We start from the raw sequence: 17,644 nt of genomic DNA, 5'->3' as shown, positions 1-17,644 counted from the left end.
GTCCTCCTTTTCTAAGTTGCAATCCCTTTTATTAATGAAAGGAGAAAGAAAAGAGTTTAGCTATAATTTGTTGCTTAAAATATCAGTAGTTTCCTAGTAGGCCCAACCTTCGAGAAAGGTATTGAAAAGGACATATAGCCCAAGAAGGCTGCAGAAAAACATGTAAGATAACTTTCAACCTCCCAGAGGCCAGCAGTAACAAAAGGAAAATGGGCAGGGGTGGAGAGGTTTCCTGTCTATTTTATCACCATCATCAGCCTATTAAACAATTTATTTTAGAAGTTAGATTTACACAGAAAACTCAGCAAGGAAATGATTCCTCTAGAAATGGAGGGAACATGAAATCAATTTCATTTTTGGTTCTTATCAGTAAGAAATTAAAACTATTATTTATTTATTCTGGCATTGCCTCTTAAGTTGGTCTCTTCAGCTCTTCATATATGCAAAATTCATGTAAGCAGTACTTGTCTTCATCTGTAACTTAAATTTCAATTATCCTATTTTTCATTTTGCTAAGTCCTGTTCAGTTCTTTTTCTAATATGCTTAGTGACTTTTAATAGTTTCTTGTTCCTTACTTAAAATGTTTAAGGATCTGATAATATTACTATATACTTTAGGCTCTGATTCATCTGTAGTTTGTTTTTATGTTGCTCCCCAGGCTCTCGTGCTGCCTTGCTTGTGAATTATATGATTTTGAGTGAGTGCCTGTATGGTACTTCTTGGGGTTGAAGGTGGGTTCTTTTTCAAGAGAAGATATGTGGTTTTTTTGTTTGTTTGTTTGTTTTTGGTGCCAGTTGATATTACTTTAAAGTAAAATCTTGGCTTAAGGTTTTTTGTTTTTTTTGTTGTTGTTAGTGCTTTAAGAGCACCCACATGGGGAAGAATTTGGTCTGAAATACATGTATGAAGTAACTTTTGAGTACAAATTTTCAGAGGAGTATATATGTGTACTTATATTTTACCTCTCCATGTAGAACTAGAGTTCCAGGTAGGAATTCCTTCTTTGACCTTCACAGCCACAGCACAGTCAGTGTTTGTGAATACACATGGGCCATTTTATGTGGGACTCCTTACCTTGGGCTGATCCTGGACTTCATCTCTTCATTTGGGACCCTGAGGCTGTGAAAACTAAAGTTGTCCTTAACCTGCAGTTTGCAACTCCCTTTTTTTTTTGACTATGGGTAAAACTTTCTTCCGAGTTCATTTGAAAACCTTTTTTGTAGTAATGGGATTAAACCTAGTGCCTTGTGCGTGCTAGGTAAGTGCTTTACTAGTAAGCTGCAACCTCAGCCTGAAAAACATTTTTTAATTCAACAATTTGCACAATTTCCAATAGAGGGTTTATCTCATACCATAATGCTACAGAGATTTATAAAACCAACAATTCTCTCTGAAGTGATGTGAAATAAAACATGTAGGAAAGTCATTGCAACTCAGACTTTATTGCTTATTAGTTATGTCATTCCACACATTTTTAAGTAAACAGGCTTTGAGAAAATATACTGGGAGTGTTACACAGATGATGGCAATATTGATGAAAATGTTCAAGTGTTTTACATAAGGTAATAAGAGGCACCACTGCCACCATCACCCCCAGAAATATAAAAAGAGTAAAAATAGTTCATTGGCATTTAACTAGCATTATTCTTTGTAATCTATGAACCACAATAAGCATGAAAAATTTCAGAACCTTCAAAGCAAAACAAAATATTTTTTCCACTACCAAATTTTTTTAAATGAGCAAACAAATCTACTCAACAACAAAAACTACACATAAACAACCCTAAAAACAAAAGTTGTCAAATTCTAGTGGTCCTCAATTTTGATATTAATTCAAGAAACAAAATATGATTCCACTTTTAAAATGAGATTAAATTCTTTCACTATAATTATACTTACTATATAATTCAAATGATTTAATTGATGGCAAATTTAACAGTAAAAATCATAGAAACATCTCAAATTGCTCTTATGCTAAGGTAATTTCTTTAGAAGTTAATTATTCTTTAAACCTGCAGAATAACTTCACATACTAACAAACTACCCTTTCAGATATACAGCAGTAGTCCTAAGTGTTCTTAATGCTGGGGAGCATACACGAAATCACTGTAAATCACACATAAACATCAATAACTTTCCTTAGTAAAACTATACCAATAGTTTCCTCTATTAATGATTTTAAAAAATCAAGGATGTGTAACAGTTCAGCATTTGAAAGACTTCTATGAATATTATTAAAAAGATGCAGAGGTTGAGAAGTACATTTGGATATTCAAAGACACTATAAAAATAACAAGACCTGAAGTGTGGTTTTATGTTGAACCCACTTAGACGTCAGTTATCTAACAACGAAAACACCACAATAGCAGATAAATAGGAATTTATTAAAATCATTGTCTCCAACAATACAAAAATTAAATATTAAGGCATCTTTTATTCCCATCCTAGTATATGCAGCAAATGTTTTAAATAAGAGCCAGCATTTATTCAAATGCTTTCTAATGTATTTGGCAGGTTATTTTTATATTCTCCTATTACACATATCATTGAAAGTTCTCATGATCAAACACCTGACCCAAATCAAAAGAAAAGTATAAATAGATACCAATTTATTAAAGGGAAACAGTTCATCATTGAAAAATAAAAAGGAACTAACTACAAAGAGTTTCATAAAAAGTTTAAATACTGGTATTTAAATTTCTCTGAAGCAATTTATGCTTCAGTGATTAAGCAAAAGAAGAGATGAAGACTTTAAGATGGGAAATCTATAATTAATAACTACGGAATAACTGTATATGTAAAATTCTGCTGTATTGGGAAGACATTTGAAAAGGGCTCATAGCCACTACAATCAGATCATACAAATTAACACTGATTATTATTTCCCATATTTGTCCATTTATAAAGCTTAATAGGCTTCATAAAGTATACTAAACGTAACATTTCACCTTTTATTAAGGCAAGTTTGTGAAAATAATGTAATATAACCAGATCTTTTCATGAACTTTCCACTGACAACATTTTTTAATGTAAGAAACATACAAAAAAAACCTGCATTTTATAAAAAGTCACCTCAATACCAGAAAATAGTTAATGAAAGATGTTGAACCCAGTTTACTTTTTAAAGGATGCTCTTTCCTTGTCTCAAATTCCAAGTGTTATTCATCATCTTTAGAGCCAGTTTTGCTTAACTATTAAAAAAAAAGATAAAAGAAATATGCAACAAGTTTAAGCAATCATAGTATTTGAGTCATTATTTCCATTCAATATCAAACAAACAGAATCTATTACTTTTAAGGTTCAAGTAACTTGAATTTTAAAATATCTATGGCTTTTATCATAGGCTTAGCTACTTCAGACAGGTTTAAAAATATATCCTCGACAAAAATATATAACCTCAACAGAACAAGAGGAAAAAATATTCCTTGGAGCTTGCCAAGAAAAAAATAAATTAGAACAAAGATTATACAAATAGAAGGTGTCATTTATAAAAGAAATGACATTCTGTTTTTGTTTTCTATCAAGACAATAAATTCTTTTTTTTTGGTCAGTTCTGGGGATTGAACCCAAGGCTCTGTCCTTGCTCTTCCACTGAGCTACATCCTCAGCCCAACAGACATTTTAACCAAATAATTCTTAAAGTGTAATTTTGAAAACATCATTAAAATATCTTAAATTACAATTCTATTCAAATAAATCTCTGGTAGAAGTTGGTAAATTTGGGGGTGAGGCAGAGAAAATTCTCAAGTAATACAAAAATAATTCTGATTAGAATAACTACCCAGTCACTGAGAAACCCCAGTGTACCCAATAACTCTCACGAATATGGGAAGCTGTGAAAAGGAGAACTACTAAGGGTAGTGATTCTCAACACTTCAAAACTCTTCACATAATCACTGAGGCCCCTAAAAGCTCTTCTTCTTCTTCTTCTTTTTTTTTTTTTTTAAAGTGTGGGTTTTTACTTACTGCATTTGAAATTAAAACCAAGAAGTTTCACTCATGTAAAAATAAAATAAACCCATTATATAACCCAATAACATTTTTTAAGGAAATATAACTAGTTTCTGAAACAAACCAAACTTAATATTTAAGAGTGGGGCTGGTTTTACATTTTTACAAATCTCTTTATTATCTAGCTCAATAGAAGCTGGTTGGAGAGTCTCACAAATTTCTTTCTATAGTAAAGAAGATATCATGAAAGACAATACACAGAAGTATCAAGAACAGCCCAATTAATAACATACACTGTTAGATTCCAAACTTACTACCTGAGAAATTTTTGGAAAACGTAAGAATATAAAAAGCACACATTCTGTTAGTGATTTAATAGAGCATTAGTGATGACATCATCACAGTTCACGCAGCTGCTCCAAATGCTACTGAACTCTCAGGAGAAAATGAATAAAACAATCAAACAACATCATAAAGTTGTGATGTAAATAGTTTTGACCTTGCATACCACCTGATATGGTCTCAGGAATTACACTTGTAAACTACTGGCTAAAAGTAATAGATTCTGGGAATACCAGGAATCACACTTGTAAACCACTGGCTAAAAGTAGTAGATTCTGGGAACAAACTGTCTAGTAGGTAATTGGCTTAAAAATATCTTTTCCTAGGAAGAATACTATGGAACAAAGCTATCAAATTATGTTATGTGCATTTACAAATATGCTGCAATGAATCCCACCATTAAATCATAATGCACCAATTTAAAAAATGTTTTTCCCAGCGGAGCACAACAGACACTAGTATGGCAATATGTAAATCAATGGATGTGTAACTGATGCGATTCCGCAATCTGTGTATGGGGTGAAGGTGGGAGTTCATAACCCACTTGAATCAAAGTGTGGAATATGATATGTCAAGAAATTTGTAATGTTTTGAACAACCCACAATAAAAAATTAAAAAAAAAAAAATAATTGGTATTTTTATGTGTGTTAAAAGATACAGATATTTTGATTGTTTTTACAAAGTAATTTAAATCTTTAATAATACATTCTGAAGCATTTTTGGATGAAATAATATATTTCTAAAATTTTTTAAAAATGTAAAACAATCAGTAAGTTTAAAAAGAGTGGAGAAATAAAGGAAACTAGGATGTCCACGTTTGATAATTATGTGTTGAAAATTGATGATAGATTCTTATTTCTTCATGGTATTTTTCTCTTTGGTTTCAAATGCTTCAAAATTTCAATTATAAAATGTTAAAAACATGAAAAAAAAATAAAATAAAATAAAAAAAATAAAATAAAATATGTTTTCCATCTCCCAAGATTATTGGGTTATTTGAATTTTACTTTTTTTTTTTAAACTTGGAATTTTATTTACATTATCAGGGACTCTCTCAAAAACAGCTTTTGGAGCTAGGGAAGGAGGAGCACTATCACTCCCTTTTAGATAAATCAGATTATTTTTCTTCTCACTTTCAGCTGAGATCTGCTGTGCTAGGGAATCAGCATCTGACTGAGAAAACAGATCATTCTAGAGCACAGAGCATGTTGGGGAGAAAATGTGTTCAGATGGCGAGCTACATGCAGGACAACATGAAGTATTTCTCAAGCATCAAAGGAAAGATAATGAGCCAATGTCAGTGTAGCTTTTTCTTAATGGAATTATCTATGGGATCAGCCTCTAGCCCAGGAAGGGAGGAAGATATATTGTGCATCTTTATTCTTTTTGCACCTCACGGCTCCCTACTCTTAGAAAAAAATTTTCCCCTATATCTAGACATACAAAGATTAAACAGTTTCTATAGAACACACATTTCATGGGCCAAATAGTTGCTTTTAAAATAAACTTCAAGAATAAGCTGCTTGGGCTGGGGATGTGGCTCAAGCAGTAGTGCGCTCGCCTGGCATGCGTGCGGCCCGGGTTCGATCCTCAGCACCACATACAAACAAAGATGTTGTGTCCGCCGAAAACTCTCTCTCTCTCTCTCACTCTCTCTTAAAAAAAAAATAAAAATAATAAAAAAAAATAAAAAAAAAGAATAAGCTGCTTGGGGCTGGGGTTGTGGTAGAGCAGTGGTAGAGCCCTTGCCTAGCATGTGTGAGACACTGGGTTTGATCCTCAACACCACATAAAAATAATAAAGATATTTTTAAAAAGAGAGTAGTCACTATTGATTGATGAACATATATCCTGTTCTATTAAAAAAAAAGAATAAGCTGCTTGTAAATTATTCATATCTGTGGGTCCTCACTAAAACCCTAATCTTTACTTTTAAATACTTACAGCAGTTGTGGACTAATTGCCATGCAAAACTTATTTCATGAAGTCCTACAAAGAGAACTACCTTACTGTGTTAAATGTAAGTTAATATATTTGAAACTAGAAAGTGCAAGACAAATTTGAGAAATTTAAAAATAGAATGTAAACAATTTTAAGCAACAAATCCAGAAAATCTTTTTTGCTAATGATGGGCAACTACATTTATAGTCTGTACTTAAAAATAAAACTGAAGCATTCCTTTCCATGACTGTTTTTTTCTTCAGTTTCCATATTATCCATAATTTAAAGTCATTTATAAGCATGTCCATTCTTGATATAAACTTATGTAAACAGTCATGCTTTTTGTAGCAATAACTTACTTCTGTAGACTTTGCAATACTTAAGAAAAGAACATCTAAAACTCAGGATATTAGGAAGCCAAGAACGAAGGATATTTCAAAAATACTTACATGCTGAATGTAAACAGACATCCCAGGAAATTCCAAAGATTGCAGAAAGGGTAGGAATTGAAAACATAAATTTCATTAATTGATGGCAATAACTGTAACAGTTTTGAAGACGAGAATATAAATATTATATACCTTCACGACATCAACCCAGTTCCAGCCTCGAGGAAGTTCCCCTTTGTGATCTGAAGAATAAAATAGAGTAATTATATTTCTAAGACTCAGCTAGTTCCAAATTTTCTAACAAATATGATTTTGTACATTATATATAGTAAATAGATTCAAGGTTTAAATCCCATATTTCTAAGTCATAAAAATAGTTTATCATCTTTGTGAGTTGAAAGCACCATTCTCCTGGGAATTTTTGCAAAGTAGTTGACGTATATCCCCTTTTTACATTTACTTTGTTTCCACTCAAGACAAAACCTATTATTAAGGAAAAATACGCAGGTGGGTTGGAATCAATTTATTAGTTTCATGGATTGCAGAATTCTTCTTTATATAAAGTCCCTGCCTATTAAGTAAGAAGTTGTGCTAGTTCACTGTTTCTTGAATGAGCATTTCACACCAGGAAGTTAGGCCAACACAGGAGGTCTCACAAACATATGGGTGGCTTCAAGACTAAGAAGAGGCCTGGTTAATTTATGTAAAATTGGCTATGCTCTGATAAAGTATTATTTAAATAATTCTTCTATTGAGAATACTTGAAAACAAGTTCATAAGAACTTACAGAAGAATTCATAGTTTATAAGGTGTTTTCATTCTTTTGATACACAAGTTCAAAACAATCAATACTATTTAAAAATTATTTAATTCAAATGGCTTGATTTCCTTTATGCTTCAAGTATGTTCTATGTATATCTCATTTTATGAAGCCATCAAAATCTATATTAAAAATAATACTGACTGAGCATACATAACCAAAAATCTGAAATTCAAAATGCTCCAACATTTGAAACTGTTTGAGTAGTTTTAGATTTTGGAGCATTTCAGATTGTGGATTTTTAGAATAGGGTTGCTCAATTGATAACTACACAAATATTCCAAAATTTGAATGCTTCTGGTCTTAAATAGATGAAGGATAATCAACCTGTATTAATTTTACAGCAAGCGAAAAAGCAAATAACCCCAGGATTCTTTTTTTTTTTTTAAATATCTTTTTTTTTGTTGTTGTTGTAGATGGACACAATACCTTTATTTTATTTATTTATTTTTGTGTGGTGCTAAGGATTGAACCCAGTGCGTCACATGTACTAGGCAAATGCTCTACCACTGAGTATGACCCTATCCTCCTAACCCCAGGATTCTTATAGGAAAGAGGCAATATTATTGGAGCTCAATTTTAGATGTATAGGAAAGAGGCAATATTATTGGAGCTCAATTTTAGATGCTAATGGTTCTTTTCTCTTTCATGCCAATAAAAATCTTATCCTACTGGTTGTTAGTTATGAGGTACACAGTGGAAGGTCACTAATTTTGGTTAATTATACCTTACTCACTGTGCTGTGTCCTATTAAAATTTTATTAGGAATGAAAGCTTCAAGTCACTAACTGCTACATTGCCATTATAAGGAGAAAACAACTAATTTAGGTGGATATCATCAAAGAGAATGAAGTTTGGGAGATATTAGTGAAAAAAAGTGATCATAGGTCATTCTTCTTGAAAGTAACAGGTAACTGACACAAATGCGAAAACACTGCAAAAAAATAGTAACCAAAATTCTAGAAAACAGACCATAGCATGTTAACAATGTATTGTTTCCATTGTTTATATTTTAATGCTGCTTTGACATGAGGTATAACAGATGCCTAGATTTTTATTTCAGAAACCATTACAATTTCAAAAATGTAGTTTTGAGGACTAACACAGGGTTGCTTTATTTATATTCTGCCATAGACAGACATTAAATAAAACATAAACCACCAATCCTACTACAAGAGAATTTTAAACCCCCTCACCAAAATAAAAGGATCAGTTTTTAGTAAAGGGCATTTTATAACCTTACACCAATAGTGCACAGATTTTTAAGTATAAATGTGTATGCATGATAGTGTTCACATTTTTCCCAACCAGAAAAAATTTATAGACTGATATCAATTTGCAAATTTCCAAGTTAAGTAAAGGTATCAAGTATATTGTAGAAGTTTATAATCCTTTTCTAAAGGACTCTGGTTTAGGACACATGGGATTTCTGTTCTTAAATCTTATTGTTGTTGTACAAATAAGTTAACTATATACAAAATTATTAAATTATTTACAATGCTAAGATTTCATGGTATTATCAGATTTCATTTCAAGAGAAAGTTTTATTCTATACAGTTTTTAATATTATGTACATGTGCCATAAAGGTAAATTAGAAAACCCCAAACATGCTAGAGTGTATAAGTGGGACATACATTTTTCCATACTATTCTAATGTTGCTCATCTTCAGACTCATTTATAGTTACTTTGCCACTCAGTGATCTTATTTTCAAATGATTATCTCTTGTGATAAAGTAGCATTAAATATCTATAATATTCCTGTAACCCAAGAAGTCTCTGATCTAAATGTTCCAAGAATAAAGAATAAAGAATTAATATTCTAAATCTAAATATATTAAGCATCCATATCATGCCAAAAAGCAACCCATTTATGTGTGTTATAAAAAGACAAAAAATAACACAAACCTGTTTTGTCTGCCAGTTTACGTTTCTGGGCTTTAGAAAGTTGTTCTTTTTTGTCTTTTTTCTTATTTGATGGAGCTGTATTAGGAGTTTCAACAGAGATGATATTGCTTATAGATGTCTGAAAAAAAATTAAAAAGAAGCAGTTCTCAGACTCCAACCTTATTACTGAGTTACATTAAATATAGCTATATCCAAAAAAGGTTTAAAATTTCTAGACCTATGAAATGAAAGAATCCCATTTATTAAATCGGGTACCCTTAACACATTATTGGTTTCACTCAGTAGTTCACATCAAAGAACATAATACTAAGTGCAAGAGTTAAAACCAAAACCCTAAGAAGGAAGATTTGATTATATGTATTATGTTAAAGATACAAGGTTCCATGACCGATTTACAGTTTGGTTAACTTTTACTATTTGGAAAGTTAAACATGTACCTACTTAAAACATCCTGGTTCCCTGAAGAAAATCTTTAAAACATTTGGGTTCATATGGTCAGTATTTATGTTAGCTAAAATTTACAATGCTTACTAGGAGTTAACCACGGCTATAAATGATTTACATGCCACTCATTTGATCTTTACTATAATTTTATAAGGTAGATACTATTATAATCCTCATTTTGCTGGTGAGAAACTAAGCATAGATATATTAAAACACTTGCCTAAAGTCAGAGTTAATAAGAGGTTAAGTGAGGATCTGAACTCAGGCAGGCTGGTCCTAGGCCCATGTGCTCAGTTACTAACCTCTCCTGCTCCTCCATTTGTCTTTGAGTTTTCTTCTATGTGTTTTGTTGAGAATGTGGAAGCCACAACCACTCAAGTAGAAAACATGGCCTTTGCTGCCAAAAAACTTATAGTATTGTTCACAGGATACAACTCAATTAGTGGTGACAACTGAAAGTCTTTCAGTGCAAGTAAGACTTGATGCAAAAAGGATTTACATTTGATGTTTCAGGTCATAAAGATGATTATTTCCTAAAATTATTCTAGAAATAAATTCATTATTTTTTTTCTATTCATTAAGGTCTCCTAAAGCTGTAACACCTTCAAATTGAACTATGACAAAGCTATTTACAAAATAAGTCTCATGGAGAAATCAATTTCATACATATTTTAGTGCTACATAAGAAAAACCTTAGCTAATCTAAGTTCTATAAAGAGATTAAGTAAATTTTAAAAATACTAGATTCTTGGACTGGGGATGTGGCTTATTGGTAGATAGCTCGTCTAGTATGCACTAAGGACCAGGGTTTAATCCCCAGTACTCCAAAAATCAAAAACAAACCAAAAAACCTAACAACAACAACAAAACTAGGTTCTACAATATCCCAGTTTTATGAAAAAAGTACTCTAGTTTTGATGAAGTCTGCTTCCAATTAAAAAAAAAAGTATTAAGGATCTAAAATTAATCAAGAGCAGACTAAAACTAAAACAACAAAAGAATCTTGCAAAAAAAAAACCATCACATACTCACTGTAGAATTAATGGGATGATGATTCTCCATGAACTGCTCTTTATTGTCTTTGGCATATTCAAACAATGTATAGGTCATAGCAGTTCCAAGATTCACTTCCACAGCTTCCTGTAACTTCGATAATATACTCTGCTTTACAGCTGATGATCTACAATGCAGAACCAACATGTGAATAGGAGAGTAAAATAGAGAGTGAAATGAAAAAACAATGAAAACAAAACTACTCACATGGTGTTGTTAAAAAAAGCGTTCATAGATATAATTGGAGGTGTTTGGGGATATGTTTCTGTCCAGGAAATCTCTATTAAGAAGGCTTTGGGATCACCATTTTCACCTATCTGAAGAAAAGGGAAATCTTAGGCTTGTGAAAAGTGATAAAAAGACAGAGTGCTAAATCATGATCTTTAAAATAATTAATTCTTTCCAATACTCATGCTCAGATCAGAAAAGTAATATTTTGAAAAGTTCATAAGCGGGGCAAAGGAGAATATAAAGGGAGTCTAACTTTTAATTTAGTCCCAGTCTACCTTAACAGGTGTAGTTTATGACCATGGCCTCTCTATCAGTCTATCACCTTTTCTAGTACCAAGGCCACATCTTATGTAAATTTTTGGTTTTCATCAAGTTTGCTGGGAATGAAGAGAAGACATCAACTGGGGGAATAAGAAGATAATGGGGAGTCACGGTGGAATAAGCCTGTAATCCCAAAGCTCAGGAGGCTGAGGAAGGAGGATCCTTGGTTCAAAGCCAGCCCCAGCAGAGCAATTTAGCAAGGCCCTAAGCAACTTAGTGAGATCCTGTCTCAAAAAAAAAAAAAAAAAAAAAAAAAGTCTGGGGACTTGGCTCAGTGGGTAAGCACTCCTGATACAAACCCCGCCAAAAAAAAAGGACAAAAATAACAATCCACAAACTGAAATTCATCTTTGTCTCAAGTTTTCTGACTATGACATCACAACAGTCATGAAGAACAAATAATTAAAATACAATTATTTGTATATCATTCACACAATTCCAAGAAATAAAAAAATGAAATATAAAATTGAGAGAGAAAGAAAACGGGTAAGGAAAAATAATATCTTAGGCTGGACAGTAATTCCTGAATAATTTAAGCATGTCTTTTGTTTCTTTTGCTTCCCTAACATTTGTTTTTCTTTAAATTATAATCTTAAAACTGAAATAGTACAATGAATGCTCACCGAAATTTATTTACTAAGTACTTTTTGTTCCATTTACTTTATTTCTCCCTTTTTATCATAGAATCAACTTCCACTCTCCCAACATGTGTGATATTTTTCCTTTTTTTTTTTTTTTATCGAACAGTTTTAAAGTAATGTATTCAAATATACATGGGTAAAGTATCCTAAGAACATTCTCTTTTATAACCACAGGACCATTATCACACCTAAGAAAGTCAACATTGATTCAAAAATATTACCTAATTTATAAATCATGTTAAAAATTCTCCAATCATATCTAAAATATCCTTTAATAGACATCACCCTAACCCACAAATATATAATTCATTAAAGGATCATTTAGAAGAGTCCCCAGCACTCTCCCCGGCTTTTTAAATGTCTTTTATAAGAATCTAGGCTAGTTTTCATATATAAAAGCTAGATATGAACTGTTTCCTCTATACAGATTCAAATTCAACATTTTTGGTAAGGATACCATATAGATGATGTGACATACTCTCTTAGCATCATCTAGGGAGGCTCATAAGATCTTCTGGAATCATCACTACTGATCCTAAATTTGATCACTTGGTTAAGGTGATATTCTCCAGATCTCTTCAGTGTTAAGGTACCTTTTCATTTTGTAACCAAGCAATCTTGTGAATAATACTTCAAAACTGTGTGAATACCTTGTTTCTCAAAAACCTTTTACCTCAAGGTTTTAGCATCCATTAATAATCTTGCCTGAATCAATTATTGCACTGGTGGTTGCAACATGGTGGTTTTGTAACAAAACCATGGGATAGTTCATGAATCAGCACCTTCTCTGTAGCTTTTCTAAAAAATATGTTCTATTTATTTCTAAAAATATTAATTTTTTAAAAATATTTATTTTTTTAGGTGTAGATGGACACAACACAATGCCTTTATTTTTATGTGGTGCTGAGGATGGAACCCGGGTCCCGCCCATGCCAGGCGAGTGCTCCACCGCTGAGCCACAATCCCAGCCCCTAAAAATATTGATTTTAAATAGCAATAAGATTAAATTTTTTTCAACTGAATTATTACTTGATTCACCTTTATTTTCTTTACATTAGTTTTTCATCCTCACCCCTTTAGTCTTAATCATATTCCATACCAATCTAAGGTGGGCCTCAGAAATCGTATCAAATAAATGTAGGAATCTATTGATATACCTGTATAAGTTGATTATGTGCACAATAATGCCATCAGTTTAAGCTTGTTTTGAATACAAAGATAATTAAAATGTGATAAAAGTTACTTGCTTTCTGCCATCACTAAGTCCCTACTCCAGGTATCCTTAGGAATAAATTGCCACATGTCTCATATTATGCTAATAGATACTGAAGATAAAAAAAAAAAAGACAACACCACTCATGTCTTTAAAGAAGATAGCTCATTTAGATGACTCACTAAATTATAGTACACTAGTTTAAAAGAAATAGAGCAAGGTAGAAAGAGCATGGTTACTTTTGCTTCAAAGTCAGGGCAGAAATAGGAGACATGGGTCAAATATATCAGAAGCAGCTTGAGTTAGGCCTTAAAGGAAAAGCCAGATGAATAATGGATAAGAAGTGAGGGAAAGAGCAAAGAATGTATCAAAAAACATAATATTAAAAAAAAAAAAACAACTTCAGGAAAATATTTAACAATCTATTATATTTAATACATGTTATTGGCTGGGAAGGTCTAGAGAGGCATTTCAAATCAGTCTTTGAGTGTCAAACTAAGAAATTTAGCTCTCATTTTTTATATAGGTGAAGGATCCATGGAGAATCCTTTTCAAAAAAGAGAATGAGATGACTATCTGTTGGAGGACCACTGAAAGTAGTAAAGTCAGTCATTTAGGAGCTTTCTAAATCATTCTATATGAGAACTGAGGGGCTTGACTCGGGCACTGGCAGAACTGTAATAACTTATCTCCTTTAATTGTCAACATCCATCCTATAGTACAAAGGATGGATTGAAGAGGAATGACACATGAGTTGGAGATAGTAGATTGAGATTTTAGAGCATTCTGCATATGGTGCTGAGTGCTCAATAAATAACTGATACTAATGGAGACATTTAGGAAAGTACAGGGAAATTTTCAATCTCCCATTCACTAAGAGGAGGATGACAATAGTTAATAAAGTTTGAGGAGGCAGCTGGACTCAACAGAAGCACCTAGGATGTGACTCCACCTTTAATTTTGGCTATTAAAAAAATCCCCTGGTTGAAGCTAGCTATATATTTTTTATTTAGAAGTGTCATACTTTTCCAAGTTTTCTTTGTAGTGTTAAGTTTATTTAAAAAATTTCTCCATGATTCTGTCTGGTATTTAGAACTGTAGTGTCTTCGTCATTAATTTAAAAAAATACTCTCTCATTAAAAAAAAAAAAAGTCTCCTGGCTGCTATGTGCATGAAAATGGTATTAAAATGTTAAGCTTGAAAGGGAAATGAGAACTGTTGAGCAGAGAAGAGAGCATCCAAAGGAAGTAACTATAAGGAAATTACTTCCTGTGATCGTCTACAATAAAATCATATATAAAGATCATTTCTTATGTAATTTATTTTAAATGGTGGCAATGTGCATAATAGCCATAAATCTTTTATTACTTATAATCTCTTGGATAACTTGTTTATATTTATTTACAACATAAAACAATGACACTCTTTTATGTTGATAAGTTACAAGCAACTCCCATTTCAAAGAAGAATGTTTCATATGTGTCCATTACATATATTAAATATCCATACATATTTAGAATGCAGAATTAAGAAAATATCACCCTTTCTTGACTGTATCATAGGATAGTAAAAAGCACACTAGACCTGGAATATAGTCTTGGATTTTCATCCTAATATTTATCAATATCAGCTATAGGAGCTTTAGAAGTTAAATGGAGAGAAGTCATCTTTAAGAAGGCAAGACCATATAATTTCCAAGGTTTCTCCATGTCTAACGTTTTATGATTCTAGCACAATAAAAAAAAAAGTTATCTTGGTTTTAAAATAGATTCTGAATTAAATTTTAAATGTTAAGAATGGTTAACGTCACTGTGATGAATCTTTTATTTAACTCCTTTGGAAAACACAAAGATGTAATAAATTTAAAACACTAAATTTAAAAAAATAATCAGCAGTTTTAGCAATCTTTGGTTTTTTCCTAGCAAAGCAATAAGTATACCTATTCATGCCATGTCTTACCCTATATTGAAATGAAACTGGACTTAATTCCCGGAAACTTTCATCTCCTTCATAAATAGAACGTAATGCTTCTAGTTCCATCTGAAAGAAAATCAATGAGTTAGGATTAGTGGTATAAATGGATTAAATGTAGGGTATTTAGCTTCTGATTCAAGCCCACTCAACTATATAAAATTGGTTAACTTATAAGAACTTAGACGATGATGATATATGTGTACATACCAACAAATCACAATCACACTGAAAATACTTACTTTGAAACTATGTATTAGAAAACGTTAAGCATTTTACATTGTGTCTTCTCAATTAATTCTCAAATCAATCTTGTGAAGAAGATCCTATCACCAGATTTCCTCCTTCCTACTATAGAGGAATGTAAGATTTGGTTTAAAGCAACTCCAGAGAAGGTGCCCTCTATCATTCTATCAAAAAGCAGCCTGGGATAGAGAAAGTATTAAACTTGAAGATGAAAAATAAGAAGCACAAACAAATTCTCATTCTTTACATATATTATTTATGTTTGTAATTCTTTCCATAGAATGATACAAAGCTATAAAAAAAAAAAAAAAAAACAGGTAAGGCACAAGAACTTTTAAGAAAAACACTGACAGGATCTACTCAAGATAAGAGGATAGGACTACAAGAAACTAGTAATCCTTGCCTGAAAATATTTCTTAGAATACCATGGCTTTATAAAGAAGTCTCAATCACTTTTAGAGAGTACTGGGTGAATTCCTGAGAAGAGATGCAAAACAGAATGCATTTGGGTATATGTTTGAGTTTTCTAAAAAAGATTTCATGTCATGAATTTTATAAAATAAAGATGATGACCTTAATCTACATGGACAAAATTTTAGAATAAATTGTTAAAGAAATAGTATATGACAGCCCAAGAGAGTGAGAAGAAATACTTAAAACCTAGCAAGTACATGTAAAACAAGATGTATCTAATCCTTCTTAAGGTAATTCAATTGGTTCATTAGCGGAAAAACACCACTCCTGCAGTCTATCTGGATTTCTGAAAGGCTCCACAAGTTTCTCTTGCTACCAATTCACTGTTTCTTCAGGGATGAGACCACTTGAAATCCCTTCTTGTAGCTATTTTTAAATATGCATCACACTATTGTTAACTATGGCCACTCTACAGTGTAACAGAACATAACTTATTCTTCCTATTCACTTGTAACTCTGTATCCATTGATTAAACATCTCCTCCAGTTCTTCCTAGGAACATATCCCCCCAATCCGCCAGGAGTCAGGATTATTAATGCTTTAGAAACTTACCTGGAAAGAATATTTTAGAAGGGTATTTAGATATCATGTAAAATGCTGACTTTCAAGTAATACACTCCATTCTAAATAGACAGGGAAATACTACTGATCTACTACCCAGGGAGACTTGGGTCCTAATCCTAATTCTACCATATATTCAACGTGCAGCCTGGGGCACTCACTTATCACTATAGACATCTTTTCTCATTTATACACATTACAGTTAGAAGAGTCCCCTCCAGACGACCTTTGGCATCCCTTCCAACTCTATTAAATGATTCAATGTCAAACATTTCACAATAAAATAAGCATAAACCCTACAATTCAGATGGTATCTATGTACTCACAACAAATTTTGTAGTCACTGAACAACAGATGGATAAATGAGTTCACTAGACAGTATGAAGAGAAACTGGAGACACTAGTGTCATTATTTTCCCCGACCAGAAATTTAACTAACTGAATTAACCCTCTCTTTACCAGCCAACGCATTTTAAAATTTAAAGGTGGTCAGATTCCAAGTCAGCATAACTCAGTACTCAAGCGTTAAGCAACTTGGGATATAAAGACAGCCGAGCACACCAGGGTCGGGTACCAAGGGCACTCATCTTTGGTAATAAGGAACCTAGGTAGATTGTCAGGTTTGCAAAAATACAAATGCGGGTAGGGTGAGGTCAAGGTGGACCCTCCCCCAGTCACACATACTTGACCCCTCCTGGAAGGGCATCTCAGCCGGGCTCTAAGGCGAAGGACACACGTGCGGGGCCTCGGGCTGCTAGGATGCCCTACCTACGGGCTAGCGTGGAAAAAGAGTGTCCAGCCCGAGAACTCACCTCCTGGTCCTCGTTGGCGCTCATCGCGCCGGGCGCCTCCCAGGCGGACAGTGTTTGCGACAACTAAGAAAAAGCAAGAGCAGCGGCCCCGAGGCCAGGGCGTTCCCCTTCGGTGCCGCGTAGGCAGGGTGCGGAGTAAGCTCCTTCGGAGCCGTAAACGCGAGTTCACGCGCACACTCAGCGGTCTGCAGTACCCAGCAGGACTAGGTGGGCAGTGGGCTGAAGGCCGAGGCCGTGGCAGGTGGGGCGCTCAGGCGTCTAGTAGGAGGCTGCAGGGCGGCAACGGCAGAGGCTCCGCCCCCTCCCACTTACCGCTTCTGCTATT

At 33.1% G+C, this 17,644-nt stretch overlaps 1 protein-coding gene across 4 annotated transcripts; it reads right to left on the bottom strand.

The window, feature by feature from the left end:
• Positions 1-1,423: 1,423 nt before the first annotated feature.
• Rwdd4 (RWD domain containing 4) lies at positions 1,424-17,622 on the bottom strand. Of its 4 annotated transcripts, none has more exons than XM_015486175.2 (8): positions 17,320-17,620; positions 15,215-15,295; positions 11,057-11,166; positions 10,829-10,976; positions 9,353-9,470; positions 6,818-6,867; positions 6,686-6,688; positions 1,424-3,192 (listed from the first exon to the last, which is right to left on the bottom strand). In XM_015486175.2, exons 1-8 carry the CDS (start codon positions 17,341-17,343, stop codon positions 3,160-3,162), a joined length of 567 nt encoding a protein of 188 aa, XP_015341661.1. In that variant the 5' UTR covers positions 17,344-17,620; the 3' UTR covers positions 1,424-3,159. The 4 variants fall into 4 exon arrangements, with proteins under 4 accessions (XP_015341661.1, XP_015341663.1, XP_048647885.1 ...); XM_015486177.2 differs by having other exon boundaries at positions 11,057-11,162; positions 17,320-17,619; XM_015486176.2 differs by lacking the exon at positions 1,424-3,192 and adding an exon at positions 5,303-5,950 and having other exon boundaries at positions 17,320-17,621.
• Between the last annotated feature and the right edge of the window lie 22 nt (positions 17,623-17,644).

The sequence above is a fragment of the Marmota marmota genome, unplaced genomic scaffold (genome assembly GCF_001458135.2).
Source record: "Marmota marmota marmota unplaced genomic scaffold, marMar, whole genome shotgun sequence".
Taxonomy (NCBI): Eukaryota; Metazoa; Chordata; class Mammalia; order Rodentia; family Sciuridae; genus Marmota; species Marmota marmota.
Note: the sequence above shows the minus strand (reverse complement) of the source record. Positions and strands in the feature narration are given on the sequence as shown.